At 50.0% G+C, this 27,640-nt stretch overlaps 1 protein-coding gene across 7 annotated transcripts in view; it reads right to left on the bottom strand.

Moving 5' to 3' along the window:
* Positions 1-27,640, bottom strand: part of HIPK2 (homeodomain interacting protein kinase 2) — a 187,320-nt gene that overhangs the window by 35,704 nt on the left and 123,976 nt on the right. For 4 of the 7 annotated variants that reach the window (XM_060020988.1, XM_060020987.1, XM_060020986.1 and 1 more), the window contains exons 3-8: positions 13,880-14,003; positions 13,467-13,586; positions 11,376-11,462; positions 9,017-9,201; positions 3,845-4,007; positions 32-239 (exon numbers count right to left, since the gene is read on the bottom strand). In XM_060020988.1, the coding sequence (XP_059876971.1) occupies positions 32-239; positions 3,845-4,007; positions 9,017-9,201; positions 11,376-11,462; positions 13,467-13,586; positions 13,880-14,003 (887 nt within the window). The remainder of the gene's footprint in view (positions 1-31; positions 240-3,844; positions 4,008-9,016; positions 9,202-11,375; positions 11,463-13,466; positions 13,587-13,879; positions 14,004-27,640) is intronic. The other 3 variants (XM_060020991.1, XM_060020990.1, XM_060020989.1) reach the window with 1 other exon arrangement.

The raw sequence follows: 27,640 nt of genomic DNA on the forward strand, positions 1-27,640 counted from the left end.
CAGGTGAGAGGCTGTGTCCACTCAGCCTTACCTTGGAAGCCGGGTGGACACACGATGAGCGCTTGCTGGAAGGGGTCGGGCCGGGCGCAGATCTGGGCCGCTCCCGTCTGCAGGGGCATGCTCCGCTGGGCCACCGCAGCCATGGATGCCGCTGAGGGCTGGTAGAGTGCAGATTGGTAGTTTAGTATGGAGACTTCAGGATTGGCTAAGGAAAGAGTGGCACTGGTGGAGGTGGGAGCCTAAAGGAATGGTGGGGATTAAACAAAAATAAACACAAATAAAAAATGAGGGAGGTGGCATGTTGGGAGACACGAATCTAAATCAAATAAATGAACTCAAAGAAGAGCAAACAAACAAACGAAAACCAAGAGCAAAAAAGCAAAAACAGAGGGGAGTGGAAATATAGTTGGAAAGTCTCAGGGAAAAGCAGGCACCTGCAGCCCCATGAGACACAGGACCACCTGCGGTGCTTACATCCAGGCCTGTTCCTAACATTTATGGGGCCTGCAAGTGCAAGTGGACGCCTGCATATCATGTCTAAACACTGCAAAGTTAAAACTTGGCTAAAGGACTTACGTTCTGCCCTTCCACCTGGACACGTACACTTTCATAACCACCTGGAAGACTGGGTTTGAGTTTGAATCCCTCTTGGATTCCTTGGCTTGGCCACTGGAACGTGGAGCTGAATGCCTGCCTGCCTTCTCTCCCTGTCCCAGCTCTGTCCCACAACTTGAGGGCCTTTGGGTGCATGTATTTGGACTTGGTGGTACAGTCCATACTGGGGAGGATGAAACCAAGCCTGGGGTGCCAGGTACCCAGAGCTTGGCATGGAAGCACACATACCTGGGGAGGGCCCAGGCAGGGGGCCCTTTTTCTCAGGTCTAAGGGCAGCACTGTTTACAGATGCCCTGAGATGTTTGCAGAGCACCGTTACTGTAAAGAAATACGCTGCAGAAATAGAGACGGAGAGGGACATGATGAGACTGGGGTTACTTGTTGGAATTCGGTGCCTTCTCATGCTGGCGTTCAACTACTAAAGCTGGAAGGCAGGGAGGAAAGATGCCAGGGGGTCAAGAGAACTTAAATGGAGATGGGTTAGATAGATACTGAAGTTATGTCCTCTTCCCTTTCTCTTCCAGAAAGAGACAGCATTTGAGATTGAAATTCCATGTGAAGCAAAGCCACGCACGGAAGGAAAAGAAATTCTAAACTGAGAATTCTCCAGTTTCACCCCATCTTAGTCTTCTTCATGCTGAGCCTTTAGCAAGATAGGTGGAGTTACCTATGGCTTCAGATTCAACCTTTATAAGAGGTTTTGCCACTAGAGGTTACAAGCACTAAAAAAGTAAGGAGGGAAAGAGCCACAAGGATATCGTGGACACATACAAAATCAGGATTTCAAGAAGGGTATGCATGTGTGTCAAATCTGATAAAAAGGATAAAGTCTCATTTTACATGATTTTTATACTTATATTTGATGCTGAATTTCAGTGCAAAGCAAACGAATTTGAAAGTAATCACTAAATTATTTGGCGCCCATGTTTAGATTTTAAGATATTATTGTAACAATAAGTGTCTGTTTTTGCAGCACCACACAATTGGCCTCCAGGTAGTGTGACTGGGGATGCACGTGTGACACGTGTGGGCCAGCATCTTTTATTGGGTTGGCCAAAACGTTCGTTTGGGTTTTCCGTAAGATCTTATGAACTTTTTCCATAAGCTCTTACGAAGCTGAACGAACTTTTGGGCCAATCTAATTTTTTTATGTTTTATTGAAGTATAGTTCATTTACAATGCTGTGTTAGTTCTGGTGCACAGCAAAGTGATTCAGTTACATATATATGTGTATGTGTGTGTGTGTGTGTATATTCTTTTTCATATTCTTTTCCATTATAGGTTACTAAAAGGTATTGAATATAGTTCCCTGTGCTATACAGTAGGTCCTTGTTGTTTATCTGTTTTATATACAGTCGTCTGTATTGGGCCAGCATCTGTGTTGCTACTGATGGCACGACTTGTGTTTCCTCTTTGTTCTCTCCATGGCCTCACCTCTCCCGGAGGCTTCCCCACATACACACTTCCCACCACCTGCTTGCACTCTACACACCAGAGACCAGACCCTCCTCACATCTTCCTGCCTCCGGGCTTCCCTCTTCAGGGCACTAGCACCAATCTCCTCCAGTTCCCATGCTGGCGCTCAACTACTCCCCCTTCTGGCCAGTCGCTGGTACTGCTGCTCCTTCCTTCAAAACGTCCCCAGAACCCTCTTTTTAATCACTACTTCCTTAGCTGAGGCCTGTCCTGGTGCCTGGGACCTGTAAGGCCCTGACTAGTGATGCTCTGGCCTCTGCTTCCTCTCTTCCAATTCGTTTTGGACACAGAGGCTAGAACATTCTTTCCAAAAGACTACTTGGTGCATGTCACCACCCTGCTCAAAAATCTCCAATTGTTGCCTAACGAATACTGTATATGCATCTTGGTCTGGCCCTCCTTCCTCACAGTTAGGCCAACCTTCCCATTGCAACGTATCCTACTCTTCCTGCTTACGGCACCAGCAAGACAGTCCACTCACTGTGATGGGGCTCTGGTGATGAAGACCAAAACCACGGTGATATTTTGGCAAGGAGTTCACCGACTGGCTGTGGCCGCCTTAGCCTGAGGACTGAGCTAGGCACTGGGTGGGAACGTTTATTATTTTGGACTCCAGGCTGTAGAGAACATTAGCTCTTCCCACTAAGGAGAGTTGTAAGAACACCAAGGGCCCCCAGGGGGCAGCAGATTCCAGGCAGCCTCTCCTACTAGAGTTTAGGCAGAAGGAGAGGACAGGCTGGGAAGTAAAGCTGGGCCTTAGCAACACACCATGCCAGGAATGGCCTGGAAAACAGGGTCAATGACTCTTCCGTGGGAGTAGGGGACCTGTCGGAAAAGAGTAGATGGCCCGACAGAGTATTTACACTTCAGGATTAGAACATACACACTCCTTTCCTATGGGGTGGGGTGTGTGTGTACACACACACACACACACACACACACACACAGAGGTGTGCTGTTGTCATTAGAGATTGATATTAAGACTGAAAAAAATCTAGGGACATTTATTTGGTGGAACTGGTAAGGCTGGTTGGTGGGAATAAAAGTAAAAGTCTCTTAGATGCCAGAGGCAGCCTGAGTGAGGACTTGGGGATTATTCATTCAGTAACTATTTCCTGGGTGTCATCCATATTTCGAGCAGTGTATTAGGTGTTAGATTCTGCTAATTTTCTGCAAAAGGTTGGAAAGCTGCAGGAAGAAAACCTCAGTTTCCCGGTCCCTTTTTAGTTCTAACTGCTGGAATTCTGGTGACAAGATTGATGAATTGATTCTCCCCAAGAACTGGAAAAGGACAGGTTTTATCTTTCTTGAAAGGAGACCATGTGGACCCAGCAGTGTGGACACCAGGAGCAAGGGCCTGAGCTGGGTGACCGCCAGCATCCCTTCCAGTTCTAGAATTCTTTATCAGGCAGATATCGGTCATAAAAGGATCACAGCATCTCCTTTACCTTATTCCCACATCAAGACAGGAGAGCAGTAAGAGGTACCATCTCAGAAGTAACTCCCTTAGTGAGTCATTTCTGGGACCTTTCGATGAGCCAGTAGTCAATACAAAAAGTGCCTGGGATTCTCAAAGGAAATAACCTTGGGAACACACACTTTCTTACAGAGTTGAACGTGGCAGCAGAGGGATTTTGTCTGTTGTACGTGATATTGGAGGAGTTTTGTCTCCTGACTCGGTTTGGTGGGAAAGTACAATTCCTGTCGCTCACACTATCAGCCCCGCCTGCCTTCCCCTCCGCTCCCCACTCACCTGGTTGTGGACGGTGTTCAGCTGGTTGTTGAAGGTCATGGTCAGGTTGGTGGATGTGCTGGGGGCCACGTGTGTGATGAAAGGGGTTTTGCTCTGGTTTACCGTGTCGTACATGTTCACCCGACGCTTGCAAATCTCCATGTTCTGGAAACATGATTTGACGCTGTTCACGCAAAAGGCAGAGACAGAGGCATTAGGGAAGGACAAGAAGGTAAGGTGGAATCCAGGGGAGAAAATGGAGAGAGAACAGTTAATCTAATAAACAAAACAACCGGGACACTTCACGGTAGGTCTCAATTTCCTGGATTTCTCATGCAGCGCCTGCATTTGCAAGAGTCGGCGGTACTTAGATGAATCCCCCCATTGTCTCACTACCTCTTCTCCCCATCCTGGTGGGTAAAGGTTCTCCACCAGCACAACAGACCTCTGGGCTCTCACTGCACTTCCTCATGCTGCTGATCTGCCTGCACCTTCACTGCTCATTCTCAGCTTTCAAGGTGGTTTCTGGCGCATAAACAAACGTATAAGTTCTCTGATTGGGAGCGTTGAACAGCAGTTGATGACCTGCCTCCACCTTCCTTGCGCTCACCCTTTCCAGCTAGTCTAGGGCACCAGCGCCATCTAGGGGTCAGCCAAGGAACTAGCCAACCCAGTACCAGGACCTCGTGCCACGCTTGTTCCTCCCTGGATTGTGTATGGAATGAGAACAATGATCTTAATGATTACTGCTAGTGGCTAACTTTACTGACACTGTGGTGGTAGTTGTTTGCAAGCACTGTCTCATTCAGTCCTACAGCAACCACGAGGGGAAGAGATACGACCATTGGCCCTATCTTATGAGTAAGGCTGAAGCAGACAGAGGATGGGTAATTTGTCAAGATCAAGAGCTAATCACTGGCAGTCTTCACATACACATGTACATTCTCTTTACCTTCCTTCATTCTGCCTTTCAGTTTTCTAATTCTTGCCCAGTTACATGAAGTAAACTTTCTCTTCCTCTTTTTCTTCCTCCATTGCATTTGTGAATCAAAACAAAACTCTAATTACGAAAGTCAAGTATAGAAGTGTTGCTGACACCAGCATCAAGGACAAGGAAAGCCACGAGTGGCCCTGACCAAACTTTTGAAAATCCACCATATAGTGTCCTTTAGACTTTATACATTGTTTTTCATTCACTTGTGTCTTCCTCTAATTAAACTTAATTTTCCTCAAATGGTAATATTCAAGACAATGAATATTAAATTTCAATTTAAAATACTTATTTTTAAGTATAAATAGTTTAATAACAATATAAAATTCTACTATTTTAAGATTACAGATGCATACTGTTTCCACATACTATAGGTAAGTTATATTCTGGGCCAAGCAGGTGCTTGTGGGCTATCCCAAAACATCCTCTCCATGAAAGATGTTCTGAACTGACTTAGACATTCTTTCTGAGTTAATGACTACTTACATTGGCTACACAATGCACACTAAATAAACATTTACTGACTGACAGCCCTGGAGAGGAAGGAAAACGTATTCTCCAGTAACCAAGAGCTAGAAACACCATTACTAATGCTGGTAAGGCCAACATGTTTTGAGCATCTACGAAGTGTCAAGCCCACTGCTAAGTGCTTTCACATGGAGGCTGACGGAATCAAACAATAGATTTTGTGTTCTTTTTGGACTGTAGTTAATGCATCAACGGTTTTCTGACAATTCAACACAAAGCTTTTAGACTCAGAATCTTCTAGCTGAAACGGTCTGAGTTTTTAGTTTCAGTTAGAGGAAAGCACTTTCACGTTGGGTTCATTCTGAGAGTGGTTTTTAAGGAATCTGTGCACTAGAATCCTGGCGTGGAGAAATGAGTGGAGTCTCTTTCACCTGTTAATCTGGATGCTGGGGTAACCCTGGCCGAGCCCCAGAGGTGGGGTCTCTAGCAGGGCGGTGGGGTGGCCTGGAGGTTTCTTCTAGCCCCAGAGTTCTCCACGGTCTGCCCAACAAGTTCTAGGGTTACCTGGGGATCAGGCCTACTCTCGGGTAAGCCTGGGTATGCGCAAAGACCCTTCTTTCCTTCCGAGGCTTATTTTCCGAAATCTAAGTTGTCAGTTCTTCTCTTGGTCTCACACCAAGTTCTGAATTGGAAGCTGATGCCCATGGATTCCACGCTTGGTCTTCATCCACCACAGTGAAGCACCCTATATCTGTTTCCTTACAGAACCCAGGGACAGACAGAACCCTGAGGTCATTCAACCAAGCCCCCAACTTTATGCAGGGGACTGTCTCACTGACTTGGTGCAGATGGTAACGGGAGCCCGCTAGTCAGCACCCCTCCATCTCCAATCTGTAGCTGTTTCTCAGTCATCCCACTTCACCCCGAATACGCAAAGACTGATCTTATGGGGCCCCATCCAGTAAATCACCAAGTTTGCCTTTCTTTTGTGGTATAGACTGACACCCCTTGACTTACCCCTACCACACCCAGAAAAAGGACAAATCCCGTAATGAGAGTTTGCAAGGGATGGGTCCAAGTGCCTTCTTTATACAGGAGTTTGGTTGTTTCAAACGTGCTTCTAAATTAGAGGCAATGTCTGGTCGTTGCAATAAAATTTGACTTGCTCGACAACAGCTAGTAAGGAACAGACCTAAAACTGAGGAAGCACCGTCCATGGTAGGTGCCACACCATCCTTTCTCATATGCTGGTTAAGGTCAAATCCAGCCTTAAGCAGCCCCATCTGATTGTGGCCACGGCAGGGCCCACGATGACCTGCAGCTGTCTCTGATCCGCGGCCTCTTCCCGTGTATTCCCTCTCCCTCCTGACCCTATCTACAATCTGCTGCTCTCTCGAGCACCCTGCTTCTCCCAGCAGACACCCAGGGAGGTGACTGTTTATGCTTTCACATCCCAAGCGCCTCGGGGTCGAGGCGTTGAAGTGCTATCTCTCGTTACTCTCTGTTATAGGCTGAACTGTGCTCCCCTAATTCACATTAAGTTAAAGTTCTAATCCCCCCGTACTTAAGAACGTGACTGACTTTGGAGATGGGATCTTTAAAGAGGTAAAACGAGGTCATTAGGGTGGGCCCTAATCCAATTCCTCAGAAGGAGGAGGAAATTAGGACACAGACATGCAAAAAAGGAAGGCCATGTGAAGACACAGGCAGAAGACAGCCATGGGTAAGCCAAGGAGAGAGGCCACAGAAAAAGCAACTCTGCCAAACACCTAGATCTTGGGCTTCTAAAACGATGAGAAAATAAATGTCTGCTGTTTAAGACACGCAGCCACTCAGTGGTCCTTTGTTATGGTGCCTCCTACTACCCCCTCCCACGCTCAGGCCGCACAACCTCATGTCTTGTCTTTCCTCCTCATTTCGCCGAGGCCTGGGCCACTAGCTCAGTCCTGCCCACCCGGGAGATTTCAGAGGTCACCCTGACTCCTCGTCAGACATCCTGGCTTCTTAGTTCCTTCTCACCTCCAGTGACCTGCGGTCAATTCCAGCCACCCATTCCTTAGACTGTCCAACCGGAAACTGCTTCGCATCCCCCAAATTCAAGCCTAGAAATTCAAGCCTCCCATCCGGTCACATTTTCTACCCATCTGGCTTATTCGACTATTACTATACTAAACGATCTCTGAGCTGATCAGACCACTCAGTCTCTTTGGACCCCTCCCATCTTCCCTTCCTTTCTCTTCTGGCTAAGCCTCCCACAGCCATCACTTTGGATTTCAGTTGCTCCATTGCCAACGCCTATCTCCGTGTCAACCTTTTTCTCTTAGCAGCCCGGCAACACTCCACCTGACGGACCCAGCTACCTCCATCCCTCCACGTCTCTCCATGCCTTCACCTGGGAAGCTCAGTTACAGCCGCGCTATTCATGTCCAACCTCCACGCTCAATGGTTCTGCTCTATTTCTCTGTTCCATTTACTCTGCCACCTCCCACTACCTGAACTTTCGGGAAACATCTTCTGAGCATCCTTTATCTCTAAGCTCTTACTACCAGACACTTCCCATCAGCATCTTAAATTGCTCAAGTCTCTTCCATATGAAAAGAAACCCCACCCTGGGGCCTTCCCTAGTCACCCCTCTATTTTTTCCCTCCCCTTTCCCAGCCTTCCTTCTTGAAAAGGGTACTATCTATTTCTTCACCTCTCAATCTTTCAACCTGCTAAACTGGTTTCTGCTTCTACCATCCACTGAAACAGCTCTCACTAGTTACCAACAACTTCCAAGTTGCCAAATCTGATGGGCATTTTTTTCCAAGCTTATTTGACTTGACCAAGCGACAGCAGACAGATCTCTGTTAAACACAACTCTCACCAGCCATTCCTCTGCCATCAAGCCTTTAATGACTTCCCGTTGCTCTTAGAAGAAAGGCTGCAATCTGTAACACGGAAGGCCCGCCCCTGGCTTATCCTGGGGCCTCATCTCTCCCCGTCCTTCAGCTCCAGGGCCGGTCCTGCCCGTGTTGGAGTCTCCATGCGGCAACGCCCCTTCCGCTCTCGCAGGCCCTTCCACCAGGCACCTCCCTCTCCTTTGGCGGTCCTGTCCTCGGGTCTTCCCCGCCATGCCCCAAGCAAGGCCCCCTTGTTACATGCTCTCCCGTCCTATGTGTCCCCTGATAGCATCCTGGATATGTGGGGACCGCTGGTTTAGTACCTTCCTCTCTCCTACAGATTGTAAGCTCCGGCGGGCAGGGGTCCCATCTGCTTTACTCCCCACATACTGCAGCCCCTGGCATACACACCGCACAGCGAATGAATGAATGAACGAAAGAACACACCCAGATCCACACTGGACTGAGTCCACTCGTGACCTCTGCCCTCGCACGTGGCTTTGCGTCACAGACGCTGCCATTCTGAGCACCTCGCTTCGTGCACAGACCCCCAGGGTCCGGCCCACCCGGCCTCGTGCCCTCTCACGCCCCACTGTTCCCCCTCTTTGGTGTCAAGAAAACTTCGGCCCAGGGTCCCAATGTGGCCACCACCTGCTTTGATGAATAGTTTTACCGGAACACAGCCTCCCTCATCGGTTTATGTATCGTCTACAACTGCCTTCAGCTCTAATGGCAGCACTGAGCCGCTGTGACAGGGACCGTATGGACGCAAAGCCTCAATTATTTACTATCTGGGGATTTCGGGAAAAAGTCTGCCCAGCCCTGGAATAAAGCGTCGCATGGGACACCTACTGTGTGCTGTGGGGAAAGTCGAGTAAGTGTGTCATGGTGACAAAGGGGTGGTTCAGGGTCTCGATCGGAGTGATTCTCTTATCAGCGTCTATGGTCAGCATCTTCTTCAACAGGTCGATGAACTCCCGCCGGTCCGCCTTTTCCACCAACATGTCACTCCCTTCCAAATCCGTCGTCATGTTCACCTGAAAGCAAGCGGCGACAGGTTACCAAGAGCCCGCGCGGCCTCCCTCCCCCTGACGCCTCTTAGTTTGCGCCCTGCAGCTCCATCCTAATCTCTCGGTCACCCCTTCCCAACCCCCGGAAGGCTGTGTCTGCCCCGTGGGAGGTGCTGCCTCGGGTCATCACTGCCCACCGGACGCGGCTGTTCTCTCTGCAGGAGAGACAGAGGGAGGGCACGCTGGGAAGGGAGAGGCCACTGCCGGCACCTGCAAATGTATAAACGTGCCGGGGGTACCCGGCTCCTGTTCATCACTTAGGCGGAAATACACCTCACATCACGCCTCACTGCAAAGAACCACAGGATGAAGAGAGTCCTGGAGACGGAGTGCGTGACAATGTGAGTGCACGGAATACTACTGAACGGTACACTTACAAATGGTTTAAATGATAAAAGTTATGCTACATGTATTTCCCCACAGTTAAAAAAAACAATAATTACAACCAAGCGGTAAAAAATAAGACGCAAAAAGGTTTATTTATTTAACCTTCCGAGGGAGATGCTGGGGCCTCAGCACCCTCTTCCCACCCCTACGGTGTGTCAGTCCTCTTGCAGGTCCTGAACTAGGGCCCGAATTATTCAAGTCCCTGGGTTCGCTGGGATCACCTCTGGCCAAGGCAGGCAGGACATCTGAACACAGGATTTTTCTTCCAAGAGCAAAAGCTTATACTAGGATGGCCTTTAAAAGCCTTGTTTTGTGGTGCTTTCTATATTTTCCAAGACGTGCGCGGGAAGGCGATTTCGGTTTTCTCAGGCAATCTAAGCTTCTAATCAACTGACAAGTATACTTTACTCAGAATCATGATTTTTGGTTACACTTCTCTTCCATAAGAGGTGTGCTAAGTCTTTATTGGTCTGTAGCTTTATTTCTCATTGCTTTGAAGAAAAACTCACTTTGGGTTGCCCTGATTTCAGACTAGTTTCTACCCTAAAAATAGCTGACGTTCTAGAATTTTCTCTGGGTACAAAGGTGAGAGGCTGTGGTCCCTCCAGTGAGCTGAGAGAGACTGAGTGCAGTGGGCTGAACTGTGTTCTCGCAGAAGATGTGACTCCTAATCCCCGGTACCTGTGAAATAGGGTCTCTGCAGATGGAACCAAGTTAAAGTCATACTGGAGTAGAGTGGGCCATAAATCCAATGACTGCCGTCTTTATAAGAGAAAGAAGGGAGATTTGGACACAGAGACAAGAGGGAACACAGGGATGAAGACCACATGAAGAAGGAGGCAGAGACTGGCCGGATGCAGATACAAGTCAAGGGAAACCGGGGATTGCCAGGGGCCGCCAGAAGCTAGGAGAAAGGCACGGACAGTCTTTTCCTAGAGCCTGCAGAGGGAACATGGGTTGTTGGTACTGTGATTTCAAACTTCCAGCCTCCAGAACTGCGAGAGAATAAATGTTGTTGTCTTAAGTCACCCAGTTTATGGCCCCTTGTTAAGGTAGCCCTAGGGAACTAATCATGGGCATTAAACTCAAATGTACTAATGGGCTTGAATTCTTCTTGTGAAGACATCAGTAAGATTGTCCAGTACTATTTTACAATTGGAAACCAATAAACTGAAGCCATTTTTAAAAAGCTGGTGTAAGGTTTTTTTAATTTTTTTATTTTTGGCTGCGTCGGGTCTTCATTGCTGCACACAGGCTTTGTCTAGTTGTGGTGAGCAGGGGCTACTCTTCATTGCAGTGCGCGGGCTTCTCATGCTTCTCATTGTGGCGGCTTCTCTTGTTGCGGAGCATGGGTTCTAGGCGCGAGGGCTTCAGTAGTTGTGGCACATGGGCTCAGTAGTTGTGGCTCGCGAACTCTAGAGCACAGGCTCAGTAGTTGTGGCGCTGGGCTTAGCTGCTCTGTGGCATGTGGGATCCTCCCAGACCAGGGCTTGAACCCGTGTCCCCTGCATTGGCAGGCGGATTCTCAACCACTGCGCCACCAGGGAAGTCCTGGTGTAAGGTTTTAAAAATGTTCCACAAATCCAATGGTATTCTTCCTAAGGCTGGCATATCATTGTTTAAGGTCAAGGTCAACCACCACAGTTGAGTAATGTGGATTTCTACCCACCATCCTACATTAATTGCTCTTGCAGAAGTCTTGCTGTGCTTGGTTTTTAAAGGGCTAACACTGCATACTCACCCACAGAGCTTACCTGGGCCATATCATCTAAACAGTTGAAAATGTACTTCCTTGCTTCTTTTGACTTAATCCCCGTCTCTGCTTCATGGTCATCTGGTGTCTGGTCAAGAGAGGCAAAAGCCCATTGGTAATATGAATTATTTCCTAGTCACTGTGACTCAAACCTGCCAGCTTCTGCTTCTCCCAGAGGGTCTTCTCCCACCCTTCGGAGAAGGAGACTAGGATTCTTCTTAAAGTGGCCTGCGTACGAATGCCTTCCTCTCTTTAGCCTCCACACTAACTCATCCCTCCTCCTTCCTTCCTTCCTTCCCATGAACACCTGTTGGGGGCCTGCTTTGAGTCACGTCTGGAGGATCCCCAGATGAGCAAGATACGCCACAACCCTGATAGACCTACATTCTCCCCTAAGTTTAAGGAATAAGGTCAGGTTCCATATGTGGAAAAGCAGAAGCCCTTTTTCCACTTGCTTTAAAATGTTAATTTAATGTATCAAACTCGTATACGTAGAGCTCTCCCTATGTGCCAGGCGCTATTCTAAAGCACGTGAACTCATGTAACGCCCTTCACGACCATCTTAGGGAGGGCAGCTGCCAGCCCATTTTCCAGAGGCAGAAACAGGAACAGAAAGCTTGAGGGGCCTGCCAAGGTCCCAGGGCCAGTGATGGCAGCTGGCTCCGGAGTCTGTTCTGTGTGTCCCCTCCGCCTGGGCCCGGGGTGCACACACCCAGCTCCCGAACTGGCCTCAGTCTAGGAAGCTGCTGTTTCCAATTACTATGGATTTTGGCACTCATTCATGGATCACAGGTAATTAATCCTTCAGATCTCGCTCAAGGACAGCACACCTGGAGCTGCTACGATCCAGGCTTCGATCTGGGAACAGCTGGCCAAGTGGGCCTGAGGCTCTTAACTAAGATGTAGAAGTGAACCCTGCCCCTGCCCGGCCTCGGCTTCTCCCCACCGGGACTCTTTTTCACCGGACCTGACCTTGAGCTGCTCACACTCACAGGTGCCAAACGCCAGCCTCCCGTCAATAGCCTAGGATCCTTGTTTAGCTTCCAGATCTCTTTTCAAAGTCTTTTGCCACCATTGGCCACACATTATCTTTAAATGTATTAGAATATAGTGTGGTTTCTGTCAAAAAAAAACACCCACCCACACTCTTGCAAAAAAAAGAAACACCTAAAATGAACACAAAACACACTTAAGACTTGTATTATTTTCTCCTTCCCAGGAAAAAAAACATTGATTTTAATTACTAGGCACAGATCAAAGTGAAAGCAAAATACGTTTCTGTTAAAGTCAAAGCACCAGAGTTTACGGTATGCAATGGTGCGCTCCACCACCTGCCGGCCAGGACCAGCAGACCCCTCCCCGGGGCCTTCGTATGCTGTGTGGCTTAGCCTGCTTCCCTGCCTGGAAGGCCCTCTTCATCCTTCGGGGCCCGGCTCGAATGCTCCTCCCCGACCCTCTGCCACAGCGAGATTAAAGGCTCCCTCCTCCGGCCTCCCACGCTCTGTTCCTGCCGGGAACAGAGCGCTGGTCACGGCGGGGAGGCAGGGCTTGCCACACAGGTTCAGGCTCCCTCTGGACTGGGAGCTCCTTGAGGGCAGCGGGTGGTTCATTTCTCTGTCTAGTAACCAACCAGACAGGTGATTAAGATTCACTGGATTAAATCTCAGGAGTTTAGAGATCAGAGTTTGAGCCGCAAAAGGCAGCAGGTCAAACAAAGTGGTGTTTTTTGGTACACGGGCCTCTCACTGTTGTGGCCTCTCCCGTTGCGGAGCACAGGCTCCGGACGCGCAGGCTCAGCGGCCATGGCTCACGGGCCCAGGCGCTCCGCGGCATGTGGGATCTTCCCGGACCGGGGCACGAACCCGTGTCCCCTGCACCGGCAGGCAGACTCCCAACCACTGCGCCACCAGGGAAGCCCAAGTGGTGCTTTCTGAACATTCAGATTCATCCACACCATGTATCAACCACAGTCGCGCCTCCCCCGTGGCCGAATCACAATCAGGTCCAGGACCAACGCGCCGCTGTCAAAGGCTCCCCACTGATGGGACCTTCTTCCCTGCGTGCCGGGTGTTGGAGGGGACGCTCTTCCTACCTTCAGCCTCCACAGAGGATATGGCGAGTCTGTGTCACGGTTGAAAAACCTAGTTGTCTTTGTTCCTGCGCTTAATAAATATTCTGCTGGCAAACCCTGTGTTTGTGAAATATACCGAATCTGCAAGAAAAGATGAGAACGAGGTCAGGGCTTTTCCCGTCATCATACATGTGGTGCACTGATGGCTCTAGTGTCTTGGAGAAGAACAACAATTTTATAGGGAGAGAGAGAAGTAATCAAAGGAAAAGGGGAAAGAAAGAGGAATAAAGAAAGAAAAGCGAGGCGAAAGGAAGCAAGGTTTGGGAGACAGTGTAACACCGCGTAGCCCCATCTGTACGTCAGGTTATAAATGAGGTGCCAATCCAGATGAAGAATGAGGGCTTGCTGTGCACACCTGTGCTCTCCGGACCCACCTGGTCGTACTCTGAAGCTCCTGGATACAGCGGCCAGCCCAGGAAGAGCTCTGCAATGACGCAGCCCAGGGACCACATATCAATTGCCTCACAAAATGGTAAACCAAGGATGATCTCAGGGGCCCTGGAAAGGAAGAATGGAAAAAAAATCATCAGCAATTTGGAAATGCAGGCAGGTATTTCTACATGAATTCTACATAAAATCCAGTCTTTCAAACCCAGGCTACCATTATTGACCCCCTGAAGGGCCTGTCATTCTCGAGCTGGACTGAAATGACCCCTCCACCCTTTGACTTGGCCCTGCCCATCAGCAGGGAGCCTGGCTGAATGACTGGCCGGGAAGAACGGTAGGTCTGTGGCTCTAGACAGACCCCCAGGGAACCACAGCTATTGACTTCATTACCGTCACACTCCAGCCAGATGAGCCGAGTATCATTTCAGAGACACTTGGGGAATTATGTTTTGTAGCTGAAAACTTGGGAAACTAACCTTTAGAGGGCCCAGTTTTTACAAAGGAATTCTTAAGTACAGGTATTCTGTTCTCAGTAATATATATAAAACAAGTGGCCTCCACCCAGAATGGGATTACGTGCAATATCTGTTTATGCCAACCATCCTTAGGCGTTTGTATCACTTTCCCAAGGAAACACTGTTGTTTTTCATTAGCTTCTAGAAAGTTCTCCACTGTGACCATTCTAGAACTCTGTTCGCGATGCCTAGTTTGGGTATCGATCAGAATTCCATCGTAAACCCTTTCCTAACTGTAGAAATTACGTTCCTTCACGTGATAAACCAGGTTACATGCTGGAACTTCTGAAGGAAATCACCTAAACTCAAAGAGAAAATTTCACATGCAGTTGGTAATCAAAACCAAAGACCACAGAGTACCTCTTCTTTTCTAGGAATTGGTCATGATTGCTAAGGGTACATTTTGGAGAAAACCACATTCAGAGTATGAGATACGAACCCAGTTTATGTTTTTTAAAAAAACGTGGCTCGAGGCACTCTGCTGATACATTAGCCCAACTTCTGTTTTCTCTCTCAACTGTCCCCTTGATTAAGCCATACAGGAAGATGCTACTCTCCACCCTTTCAGCAGCCTGGAGCGGAGTGCAGGGAGCGGGGAGACCTTTCTCTGCCTGCGTTATCTTCGCCCAGCTAGCACGAGAGGCGGGGGGTGGCAAGGGAGGGGGCGTCAGAGACACCTCCACTTGGAGCTTCAAGCTGAATTTTCCCTGCTTAAAAAGCATCTCCCCACCTGCTCCTTTAAATTTGCTCTCATTGCGAATCTTCTTTTTCTCTACATCATGGTACTGAAAAAAAAAAACAAAACAAGAACCAAAGTGTCTTGCTACCCAGTCTTTTGACTTTTCAGGTGTAAAAAGGAGTTTCTTCACTTCCTTGGAGCTGGAGAGTCAGCACTGCTGCCAGTGCTTCCAGAGCTCCACAGTCACGATCTGGGAGGCAAGAGTGCCTGTCCTGAAGCCCAAGGCTGGGTCTCCCCAGGCTCGGGAGAAGGGAGTTGCTGCGGAGGGCGGAGGGAGCGAGCTGCTGCTTGACGGGTCTGCCCTGTGCCCATCCCCTCACGGCTGGGCATCTTCAGCTGCCAGGGTTTGCCTGGCACTTGGCCCTGTCTTTGGTCTTTTTCTCCTCCAAGCCTAGTAGCTGACGGTCCGTGTGAATACGGGAGGCCGCTCTCGCCCTCTGGCACTGATGCCCTGGGGACGCTGGGGGTGGTTTTATGACACATCACTGCTGGACTGTCCTGTGTCATGGGGCCTCCGATCCCACAACTGGCCTAGGTCACTGTGTCCAGCGCTGCCGCCCCACACCAGGGCTTCCGGAGCCCCCCGATCATTGTGTGTAACCGACCAAATTATTGCAGGTTGCCTCTGGTAATGCAATCTCCTCAGAGGTGGTTTTGGTTTATTTTAAAAAACACATCTTTTAGGAAAGAAGGGAATATTTGAAAAGAACATTACAGAGAGAACAACGTGCTTTTCCTACATGTGTGTCAGAACCTGCTTTGCTTTCTGCCCCCTCTGTCTAGAGTCAGATGTGTCCACCTGCCTCCTCTCCCTGGGAGAGGCATTCTGGTCTGGTCCTGAGAAGCCCCTCCTGTGGCAGCCGCTGCTGCCTCAGGATCAAGCATCGCGGCACCTCTGGCCCCTCTTCCTGTGACCCGTCCCCTTGCCCTTTGCAGCCTGGACACTCCAGTCTCCAGGTTGGGTCTTAGGAACAGGCAGCTGCTGTTCCATGGGGAATCTCTGGATGTGACCATGGGGCTGCCCTTCTGATCAGGTTAATCAACTGGTCCTCATGCCCCTAAGCAGGTCACTGGGAACCTCTGGAAACCCATCTCCCAGATTCTGTTCCCTGATGCTCTGCCTAGCAGAATCCAACAAGTAAGACTGTCACGCAAAGGGCGCTCCAGCAACGTTCTTTGGAGAGAAACACTAGACGTGGACTCTGTCGGCTGACGTTACACGGACAGGGCCTGTGAAAATTGTTCAGTCCATTCTCCATCGGAAAAGGAAACGGCGGCGATTCGTGGTACCGTGACGTCTACAGCAGAGGATTTCTCTTGCCGTGACCATAGTGAACAAATGCTTGAGCGTCAGGTAGGGCGGCCGGGAGACAAAAGAAACAGAGGGCGTAGCCCTGTCCATTGGGCCCCAATGCTGGGAAGGCAGCACTAAAGCACACGTCAAATGAGGTCGAGCACAAAACGTACACAACACACACACACACACACACACACACACACAGATATGAAAACAGAGCTAATCCAAACACACAAACTCGCTCCAGCATCTCCCGTTTTAAAAAATCAAGCAGGGCTTCCCTGGTGGCGCAGTGGTTGAGAGTCCGCCTGCCGATGCAGGGGACGCGGGTTCGTGCCCCGGTCCGGGAGGATCCCACATGCCGCGGAGCGGCTGGGCCCGTGGGCCATGGCCACTGAGCCTGCACGTCCGGAGCCTGTGCTCCGCAACGGGAGAGGCCACAACAGTGAGAGGCCCGCGTACCACAAAAAAAAAAAAAAAAAATCAAGCAGAACGCAAGGACAAAACACACCAAACCCAAAACCAAACCTCTCCTAATCCCTTCAGCTCCCGCAGCTGTTGCCTTAATTCTCTGTTCTCCTTCGAAAGCTGAATCTCTTAAGAGTTATCTCCGGCAGCTTCTACTGCTTTGCCTCACGCATCTTCCCTCCCTCCTCTAACTGAACTTTCCCCTCCGCTCCACTCAATTGCAGAGCTCGCCGAGACCAGCAGGAACCACGTCACGTCCCCTGGTCAGCTTGTAAGCTCTGGAACCCGAGAGCCGCATCTCTTCCACGCAGTTGACCGTTCTGTCTTGTTTTGAAACACGCAGTCTTGGTTTTCACAACACCACGCACTGCCGCATTTGTCCTGCCCCTCTGGCTCATGGCTTGTCTTCCTTTATCCAACTGCTACCTGATGGCAAAGCCGTAGGACCCCTTCTCTTCTCTCTTTTCATTGTTTTTCTAGGTAATTCTTATGGGTTGAATTGTGTCCCCCAAAGACATGTTGAAGTCCTAACCCCTTGCTACCTCAAAATGTGCCCTTCTCTGGGAACGCGGTCGTTACAGATTAGTTAAGATGATGTCATCCCGGGGTAGGGTGGATCCTTAATCCAATGTGACTGGTGTCCTTAGAAGAAGAGGGAAGTTTGGACACAGACGCAGAGGGAAGATGGCCATGTGAAGATGCAGGCAGAGGTTGGAGTGATGATGCTGCAAGCCAAGGAGTGCCAGGAGCCAGCAGAAACTAGAAAAGGCGGGAAGGATCCTCCCCTGGAGGCTTCAGAGGAAGCACAGCCTTGCTGCCACCTTGATTTTGGACTCCTAGCTTCCAGAACTGTGAGAGAATAAATATCTGGTATCCTGAGTCATGCATTTTGTGGTACTTGTTTCTGCAGCACTAGGAAACTGAGAGAGTCATTGTATCCATTCTTACAGGTTTAAATCCCATTTTGTGTATTTCCAAATGTCTATCTCCATCTTGGACTTTTCTCAGCTCCAGCTTTATATTTATTTTCTTTCTTTTTTTTTTTTGCAATACGCGGGCCTCTCACTGTCGTGGCCTCTCCCGTTGCGGAGCACAGGCTCCAGACGCGCAGGCTCAGTGGCCATGGCTCACGGGCCCAGCCGCTCCGCGGCATGTAGGATCTTCCCAGACCGGGGCACGAACCCGCGTGCCCTGCATCAGCAGGCGGACTCCCAAGCGGACTCTCAACCATTGCGCCACCGGGGAAGCCCCAGCTTTATGTTTCTGATGGCCTGGCATCTCCACCGGAATATCTCACAATCATCTGAAACTTACTACGTTTGAAAGGGAACTCTTCTCTTCTGCACTCCGCGCCCCCCGCCCCCGCAAATAATTCCTCCCTCTGTCCTTGTTTCACTAAATGGAATTACCACCCCACCCCGCTGTTACTCATGTTGGAAACCTGGAATTGACCTTTGATTCCTCTCTCTCCCTCTCCATCCTCACCACCCAATCCATCAATATGGCAGCTCCGAAGTACCTCTCAGATTGGCCCCTGATTCTCCATTTCCACTGCCACTGCTCTGGCCCTGGCCACCCATCTCACCTGGAGCTTCCTATCTGGTCTTTCCACTTCGTCACCCCTTCCTCCAGTCCCGTCTCTACTGGCTGAACAGGTCACACGTCCCTCGGCCTGAAGCCCTTCAGAGGCTCCCTGCCACACTTAGAATGAGGTCTCCATGCCCTCCAGGCCCATGGAGACCTCCTGGGCCGGGCCCTGCCCAGCTCGGCACTGCCCAAGTTCAATAAGCTCCAGACTAACGAGCTTCGCCTCTCAGTTTCTGGACCCAGAGCCTTCATGCAGTGTCGTCGCTTCTGCCTCAGATGCTCTCTCTCCGCTGGCTCTCAGGTGGTGGCTTCCTTCTCATCCGTCAAACCTCAGCCTAACCGTCACCGCCACAGACAGGCGTCCCTCGGCACCAGTGAGTCTCTGTCTACAGTGCCATAAATGTCACTTTACAGCACTTGCCCAATAACCTGCTTACTGTCTGTCTCCCCTGCTCAGCCCACAAGGGCAGCACAGTGCCTGGTATTCAGTAGCCACTCAATCAGTAAGGATTTGTTGACTGAATAAAGCTTTATTAAATATAAGGAAGCGCTAAATTACGTGATTCAGATGGAAAGTTCTAAGGCAGCACAAAACAAAGGAGGATGGAAGGCGCAAACCTTCACAAAGGATGGAAGCCTGGGCACGAGGCTTTCGCCCGGGAAAGAGTGGGCCTCTGTGCGGGCGGGACCTGCAGGAGTGGAGGCCCAGAGATAGGCGTGGGCATGCGGCCCCGCTCAGCCGAGCACGGCACCCACAGCGGGGCTGGCACCGAGGGACAGAGGACCTGTAGGTGGCTCACGAACGAATTACAGCAAAAAAGCCAGCGAAGGTAGTGGGGGGGCCGGAGGTGGCACCAGGAGAATACAGGGTCAGGACCACAGGGCTGCAGAGGCCCATCCCTTCTCACCTTCCTCTTGAAGCCATAACCCTCTCAGCTCCACCGCTGCGGGCTTGCTGGTGCCCCATGCAATCCAGGCCTCCCTTGTAACTCCCTACTGGTCTCCTGCCTTGGATTTCAACCTCTTCCAATTTACCCCGAAACTCCCCCTCATTCAAAGGCTGTGTCCTTTTCTCTGCATGCACGACACATTGGTCATATTTCTGATACAGCCTGTCCCCTCCCCCCCCTTCCTCACTCAAACACACCCTGTTTTCTGTGCTGGTGGACCACGTGATGAACATATCGACACGAACCACCAGATCGGTCCAATAAATATTAACTGACCACCTACTATTGTAGATATATGTCCGTGTGTCTGCCCTCTACTAAACCTTCCCAAGGGCAGAGTCTGTGACTCGTGTGTTTTTTTTTTTTTTTTTTTTTGCGATACGCGGGCCTCTCACTGCTGTGGCCTCTCCCGTTGCGGAGCACAGGCTCCGGACGCGCAGGCTCAGCGGCCATGGCTCACGGGCCCAGCCGCTCCACCGCATGCGGGATCTTCCCGGACCGGGGCACGAACCCCTGTCCCCTGCATCGGCAGGCGGACTCTCAACCACTGCGCCACCAGGGAAGCCCTGTCTCGTGTGTTTCGATCCTCAGTCTGGCACACAGCAGTTGCTCCATAATAATCTGCTCAAAGCCAGGCCACCAGCCCTCGGGTAAGGAAGGCCCTTCTCCAGCCCCTCAGTAATCCGTGGGGGAATGAAGACCCTTCTGCTGTGGCCTGGCAGATGCCTGGCCCCTGTTCTGTTGGTCCATAAGGCTCTGAGCTCCTGGATGTTCACAGTCAAGTCTAAAATCTGTTTCTTTTTGTTTAGCACACCTGAAGCACGTTCGATGGCTGCGAAGGTGCGCTTATCCTTCAGTGAAGAAGAAACCATTCTTACCAAGGGTTAGTCCATGCCAGAATTTAGCGTCAATCATTCACTCACTTAGCGGAACAATTCAACTGCCGGTTTCCTGAGCACCTACTATATGCCAGGCACCGTGCTGGGTGCTGAAGATCGGAAGCCAGACCCTGTGTCTCCTCTAGGAGTTCACCATCTAGTCAGAGGCAACTGCGGGCCTACGGCTAACACAAAACGCGCGCCCGGCACACGAAAGAGGGGGTACTGCGGGGAGGAGAGGCAAAGCCCAGGGCGCTTCTCAGGAGGAGTGGACAGGTGGGGTGGCCTCCAGGTACAGGGCAGGGTGAGTGCACGTCCCTCCCTGGCTTCTCGGCCATGTCGCTGCTGTACCTCCAGCGCCTAGCACAGCGCCTGGGGCACGTCGGTGCTCACTATACATCTGTAGAAGGGGTGCGTCTTTCTGTCTCAACCCCACACCCTCAGCGGGTGCCAATTTTCCCTGAAGCTGGCGCCTTCTCCTTGGCAACACCTCCTATGACAAAATACAGACTACTTGGCCTTTCCGCTTCAAAGTTTACATGCTTAAAAAAAAAAAAAAATCACATTCCAGCTTCTTGCACGGGGGCCATTTCTGTTCTCCGTTCGGCTCCGCAGCAGGTAGGATGGCTGGCTTGGGAAATGGCCTTTCCCTCTGGGCCCAGAATCGCCCAGGTCCTGCTCATCCTTCACTCACCAGCCCGTGGAATCATCTTACAGAGGCTCTTCGGTGCTATTTTGGAACATCAAAAATACTTTAAACATACATGAAGTGTCAGACAAAATTTGCACCTAAGAGAGAGAGAGACTGTTCCTTTCCAACATTCCCATAGTAAGACGTGGAAAATTCTACTTTTCTACAGAAAGAGAATGGACAACTGTCATTTGCGACACACCAATGGTTAAGCTTCGATATTTCACTCCATTGGCTCTCCTGACAGTGTACATGGCTGATAAGGCATTCCCAGATGTCCAGATCCTGTGACCCTATAGGGGAATGACCCCCAATAGAGGTGTGGACACCACCCGAGTTGAGAGGAAACACGCAAGATCCCATGTTCACAGGTAGAATAATCCAGTGCCATTAGGTGTGGCTGTATACCCATCTCCTGACGTTGGTAGGAGGATGAAACGAAACAGCATCACAGGAAGCACCTAGCACAGGGCCTGGCACGGAGCAGGCAATCAACAGATAGCACATCACTTGTCTATGACGTGTCTAAGTCCACGTGACAGCAGTTAAATAAAGAGCATCCCTTTCCCTCATTTTTAAGGTCCATTTCCTCCTTATAAGTTGAGACGTTAGGAAAACAGTTTAAGTATATTGAAGCATACGCATTAAACATTTTTGCTTCATTTATTTATATGAAAAAGGTACAAAGATTAATATGGCCAACAACTAAGTCACTACCATTTAGCTTTAGAAAGAAAACTGCCCATCCGCAGCCCACCCCCTTCCTCCTACCGGGAAGCACAGCTCTGAGTCTGCATTGCCTTTCACGGTACAGTCTCTTCCTCACCCAACCTCCCCCCGGCCAAGTCCATGTCTCCATCAACCACACAGCACACTAATAAAACAAGTGCAAGGTTCACGGCCACTCCCAACTTGGGCAATAAATCTGCAACACTAATCAGAGAGCACAGGAAGAACTGTGCATTTCTGGAAAAATGTTACTCAATTTCTCCAAGTTTTTATTTCACCATCTATAAAATGTGATTATTAATCTTGCCTTTTTTTTTTCTTGCCTCTACAGCAGCTTGTGAAGATAAATTATGGTCGGCAGAATTATAAGGCAGTTTGAACTCCTTGGAAGCAAGACACTTTGTTAGCCCATGGTATTTTATACTCACTGATATTATAAGGTGTACTTGAACTGAACTGCAGTGAAAAAAGCCTGTTCCCACAAATATATGTAGATTGAAAGTAACCTCGGTATGGCTAGGGCAGAAGCAATCAAAATGTAAAACTGTATTTCAGATGGGTTGTTAAATCTTATGTTTCCACCACAAAAATAAGGAGACTTGGAAATGCTGACATGCTCTCAGAGCCACTATTTGAGCTGGTGACCCGGAGTAGAAGGCAAAGGATTACATCAGAGCAACACAGGGCCCGAGAAATGGCAGAAATCTGAGGGCTACGAGGAGGCTACTTTAGAGAAATTGGACCCCAAAGCCCAAAGGATCTGCATGGAAGACAGCATGGGTTCATACCATGTCTGGGGGATCCAGAAAGGTCCAAGTGGAGATCAACATAGCAACAGAGGCCTGGCTAATCTAAGGTCAACCTGGGACTTGATTTTGAAAAAGACACAGCTTCCTTGGTGAACAGGAGATGTGAAAGAAACAGCTCTGTCTTTGGGGTGCTAGAAAGATGAGGTGAAAGACAAAGGGACTCAGAGATGGAGCTCCAGGGACAAAACACAGGGTGTGGTTGACCAGGAGCCCCCTTGTTGTGTGAGCCTGCACTGAGCCAAGGTAATACGGAGACTGTCCTTATTACCAACGGCCTAGCCAAACACTGTGCGCCCTAAGAGCTCCAGACACACCCCACAGAAGAGTATTTCAGACGGCATGTCATCTGACGGTACCATGGCTCTGACTCTAGAAGGAAAGCCAGGAAAGACACCCTACTTGTGCCTGTGGTGGTCCCAGCGTGATGTTACATAGGCAACAAAATTGTTGCAGAGAGGTTCTAGAAGTTCTAGCTTGGGGCCACTGTTGATATCCATAAAACTGTGTGTGAGCTGATGAGGATTCAACACCCTCACTGGTGATTCTGCTGTAATTGAATATCTCCAGCTCTCACCAACAGAAATGCTCAAGACATCAGAACGAAGTATCACATCCATACAGAAAAGGTGATTTTATATATATATATAAATATATAATCAACTTCGGATGACTGTGGGTTTGGCTGTGGTGTCGATGACATTCTCACGCCACACTGGGACAGCCTCCCAAAGGAAGCGAGCTTCCTTGATTCAACTGACCATTTTCAGTACAATGTTACACTCAGAGTGGAAGTTTTTTGGATTTGGATTGGCAATGAACATCCTGGCTCGGAAGAAGACTTTCCTGGTGTGCCCTAAAGAAACGTATGTATCTCTCCACTCCCATCGCCCACCCCTGTGCCGACCCTTGGTTCCCAGCACTACTTCAACGCTGCAAAGTGCAGGGCCAAAATCTAACCTTCTTGATTATATACCAGAAAAAAAGGTTGGATCTAGAACTCAAGTGACTAAAATCTCCAAAGGCTTCTAAATGATGCTGGTGTGAGCTGGAAACCAGTTCCCAGGAATCTGGAGGATAAGCTGATGTCAGCCTCTAATTCCTTGTAAACCTCAGTAAGAAATGTTCACAGGAAAAACGACTTGGACTCCACAATGGGTCATTTCAAAGACATGCACACTGCCCTGGCCTTCCTTATCCTCTTGACACGTATCACTGTACTGTGTCTACTCGGCCCTTCCCAAGCCCTCTATCTCCCAGTCTGGTCTCTGGGGCGTTTACCACGAAGCCAAGGATTGCTGGAGAAACCTGGATCTTGCTTTCCAACACCCCAAAGGACTATAATGTTATCAGAGGTTTTTTTTGTTTTTTTTTTTTTTTGCGGTACATGGGCCTCTCACTGTCGTGGCTTCTCCCTTTGCGGAGCACAGGCTCCGGACGCGCAGGCTCAGCGGCCATGGCTCATGGGCCCAGCCGCTCTGCGGCATGTGGGATCTTCCCAGACCGGGGCACGAACCCGCGTCCCCTGCATCGGCAGGTGGACTCTCAACCACTGCGCCACCAGGGAAGCCCTATTACCAGGTTTTATACTCATACTTTTGGCCAAAGAACATGCTCAGTAAATGTCTGTGGAAGCACCTGTCAGCCAGGGAAATGGAATCTCAGGTTTCAGCACTATCTACACATAATGATTCATGTTACACATGTCCTGCTCCAGGTTCTTATAACGTTAAAAAAAAAAAAACTTTGATTGTGAAAGATAACACACATACCAAGAAGTGCACAGAGCAAAGACATATAGCTCCATGACTTATCAGAAGGCAACGCCCGGTGTCACTCCCAGCCGGGTAGAGAGACGCGGTTGGCATCACAAAGCCCCTCCCGTACACTGTCCCCTGTCCGCACGCAGTGGTGACGTACATCGAGGTGCAGACTGCATGCCTCCACCGGGCTCTGCCTTCTCCTGGCTTTGCAGTAACGGGCTCAGCACAAAGGCCCGGGGCGGCCGGCTGAGGGAGAGGAAGGAGACAAAGCCTCAGACGTTCCTGTTAGTTCCTTTGGTTGACTGTTTCTTCTGCTTTGCTGCTAGTCTGCTGACTGAAGCTGAGGGTTAAAACCGTGCATTTAGGGCTTCCCTGGGAAGCATGCTGATACCGGGAAGGCCTGACCCATGTTGTCACACTGTCACCCTTGTCTTCCCGAGGCCACTCCTCTTTTCTCTGCGCTAGGAGGGAATCTGGAATTTCAATTCCCCTGGACCAGGTGTAGATGCAGCCACTTTATTCAGAGTGGTGACGTGTCACCCCCAGCGGAGTGAAAGTGGGACATCAGGCCGGGAAGGAAGGCAGGCGGGCCTCCTTCACACCTTTGAGTTAGTGAATTCAAAGCTCACTAAGAAGGTACTATTACTTACCTATGTGCAAATTATCCATTTAAATGTAAAACTTCCCATTGGTTAACATTTAGCTTCGACTGGCTCTGTAGTGAGTACTCAGAAACGTTTGTCGGGGGGAAGGGTTGAACCAGCACAAGGCTGGAGAATCAGGATGCTGTCCTCCCGGGGGTCCCTGGGCCTGCCCTGCATAGAGGCCCCTGAGCGCCCAGCTCTCAGCAAGTGAACGGTACCGAAGACAAGGCTCATCCTCAGGTTATTTCCTTTCCTACAGCACCAGCTGGTCCTGTGGCTCGTGGGGCTAAATCACGAGGCGTCTTTACGGCTGATGGATGGGGGTAAGGAAGACAAGGCCTGAAGACAGAAACCTGTTCCTTCTCTGGGAGGGAGATGCATTTGGCGTCACTGACTGGAGAACTACCAATGGAGAGAGCGGGCGCCGAAACCTGAGACAGGAAAAGGAATCCACTGAGTGAAGATGCTGAACACACGCTGGGGGGTGAATTTCCCCTGCAGCCGCAGGGATATTCCCATTTCCTAAGAGGAGGCTTCCCTCCCGATACTGCGCTGTTTGTATAGAGTTACAGAGAAAGAAGGGCCAAAGCCAGCTAATATGCTACCTAAGCAAGTTTTCGACTGAAGTCAGGGGCCATCCTGGCCGACTGAGTAGGTTCTGGCCCACAAGGTGCAGGATGCGTCCCGTCTCCAAGCGGACAGGCGTGAGCAGGGGAAGGCGAGGCTGGCTTTGCTCCCTTAGGGACGTGCACACCGTTCTGGCTTTGCCAGGAGACCAGGCGGGCAGAAGAGGACTGAGGACACATCCTTCACCCAATTCTACAGCAGGACATGCTGCAGAGTGGACTTAACCACGGTCTGTTAGGACCCGCCACGGTCAGTTCAAGGAGGCCACACCCATGGCGGCTGGCTGTCGGTTCCGGCAGGAGTCAGGACGGGAGAGTTTTGCCAAACAAAGTGGGCATACATCCCAGGTCTCTAACCAAGGGCAGCTGATTTAGGTAAAACCTTCCAATATTCACCTCTTCCTAAAGGAACTGGAAAACAAAACAGAACGAAACTCAAGCTTGCTTTCTTGTGCTTGCTTGTGCCACGGAGGAAAAACGAAGCTGGCTCTTTGCAGCTGATATCAGGGGCTGCCGGAGAGCAGCGGACACACCCTCTGAGGGGCCCCTGGACCTTCAGCTCCTGCGGGACTGAGGGACAGAGCCCACGGGGGAGAGCCCGGGACCTCACGGCGACAGGTCCACAGCACACTGCAGACTAGAGCCCGGAAGACGTTTCTGTCGGCGGAAGGGGAGGCGGCTGTCCTCGCAGACGAGGATACCACTGCTCATCTGTCCAGAAACTGTTTTTCTCATCATAACAAGGAGGCTTCTTTGTAATCCAAGGGATGAGACTCTTGGATCTTGCCTCTGGAATGGAGCAGCCTTCAGCAAAAGAGATGAAAATGTTCACTTTGTTCTCTCGAGCACCGAACCCCACTCCAGCCGAGTGAGCTAACCCGCGTGTGGAATCAAGGCGCTGCACACCAATCAGCTGGGGCTCAAGAGGGGGCGTGAAAGGAAGGGAAGAAAGGACTCGAGAGGGAAGGAGGACCTGACCTGCTGGGAGCACGAGAGAAAACAGGGCAGAACGCCCTGGACACCCTCAGGCATCCCCCGCCTCCTCCACTGCCACCCCCAGTCTGCCTCCTTGGAAAGCACTCCTCTGGACCGCAAGGTTTCCAACTCGAATCCTGCTTCCTCCAGAGCTCTGCCCTGAGGCTCTCTCCTATTCTGTGTCCCACATCTGTCTCCTGCCGATTCTGGCTTTCACTCATCCCTGCCCTGATAATTATTTCTTAAAACGAGAAAACTCTTTTGGCGGCTTCTCAGCTGGACTGGAGGCATCTCGAGGCAGTGGATTGTTCATTATCCATCCGTACACCTGGCACAGGTGCTGTGGGGTGAGCTCTCCACAGATATGGACAGTCACGCTTCAGACTCACAGGCCGGGAGAAGCGCCGGGCTCACTCTTTTTCCTACCACAAGCCCCACGCAAGATGTAGTTAACGCTCAACATACAGATGCGTGCTGCACGGAAGTGATGGTCTGAGAAAGAAGTAAACACGGGGACCTCCTGCTATTTGTTGTTTATGTATTTATGGATGGATGTGTTTCTGTTTAAGGAAAGAGAAGGGGTAGGGAACAAGCAAGCCCTTTCTGGTACTTCTCCGACAGTGGGGATTTCCATGGAGAAATCCGAAGAGAAACCCATAAAGCTTTATTTATTTTTAGTGGGAGAAGCTTGACACGGGAAGTTTGTATCCTTAAAAGATACGTCAGCAGAGGAATGGTGGCAGAAAAGGAGAAACTATTTATCTGGAATTGAGGAAAGGAATAGCAAATGGAGATGGGAAGAGAAGAGGCAGCCAGGGAGATTTTAAAAAATACAACTAAAAAAACCACAAGCAATTAAATGGATGTTTGAAAGAACGGCAGTCATCCTTGGTATGAAGAGCTCAGTTTTTTGGGGTTTTTTTTTTGGCCAAAGAATAAAAATTTTGAAAAATCATTTAAAGTAACCGAGAGGCTGCTTGTCACACTCGCCTCTGTAGAGTGTCAGCTGTGTAAGTAGGGTTTTGTACGTACACATTTAGGCTTGTCCTGGATTCCCCCATGAGATCAAAAGTTCCTTGA

The sequence above is a fragment of the Delphinus delphis genome, chromosome 9 (assembly GCF_949987515.2).
Source record: "Delphinus delphis chromosome 9, mDelDel1.2, whole genome shotgun sequence".
Lineage (NCBI taxonomy): Eukaryota > Metazoa > Chordata > Mammalia > Artiodactyla > Delphinidae > Delphinus > Delphinus delphis.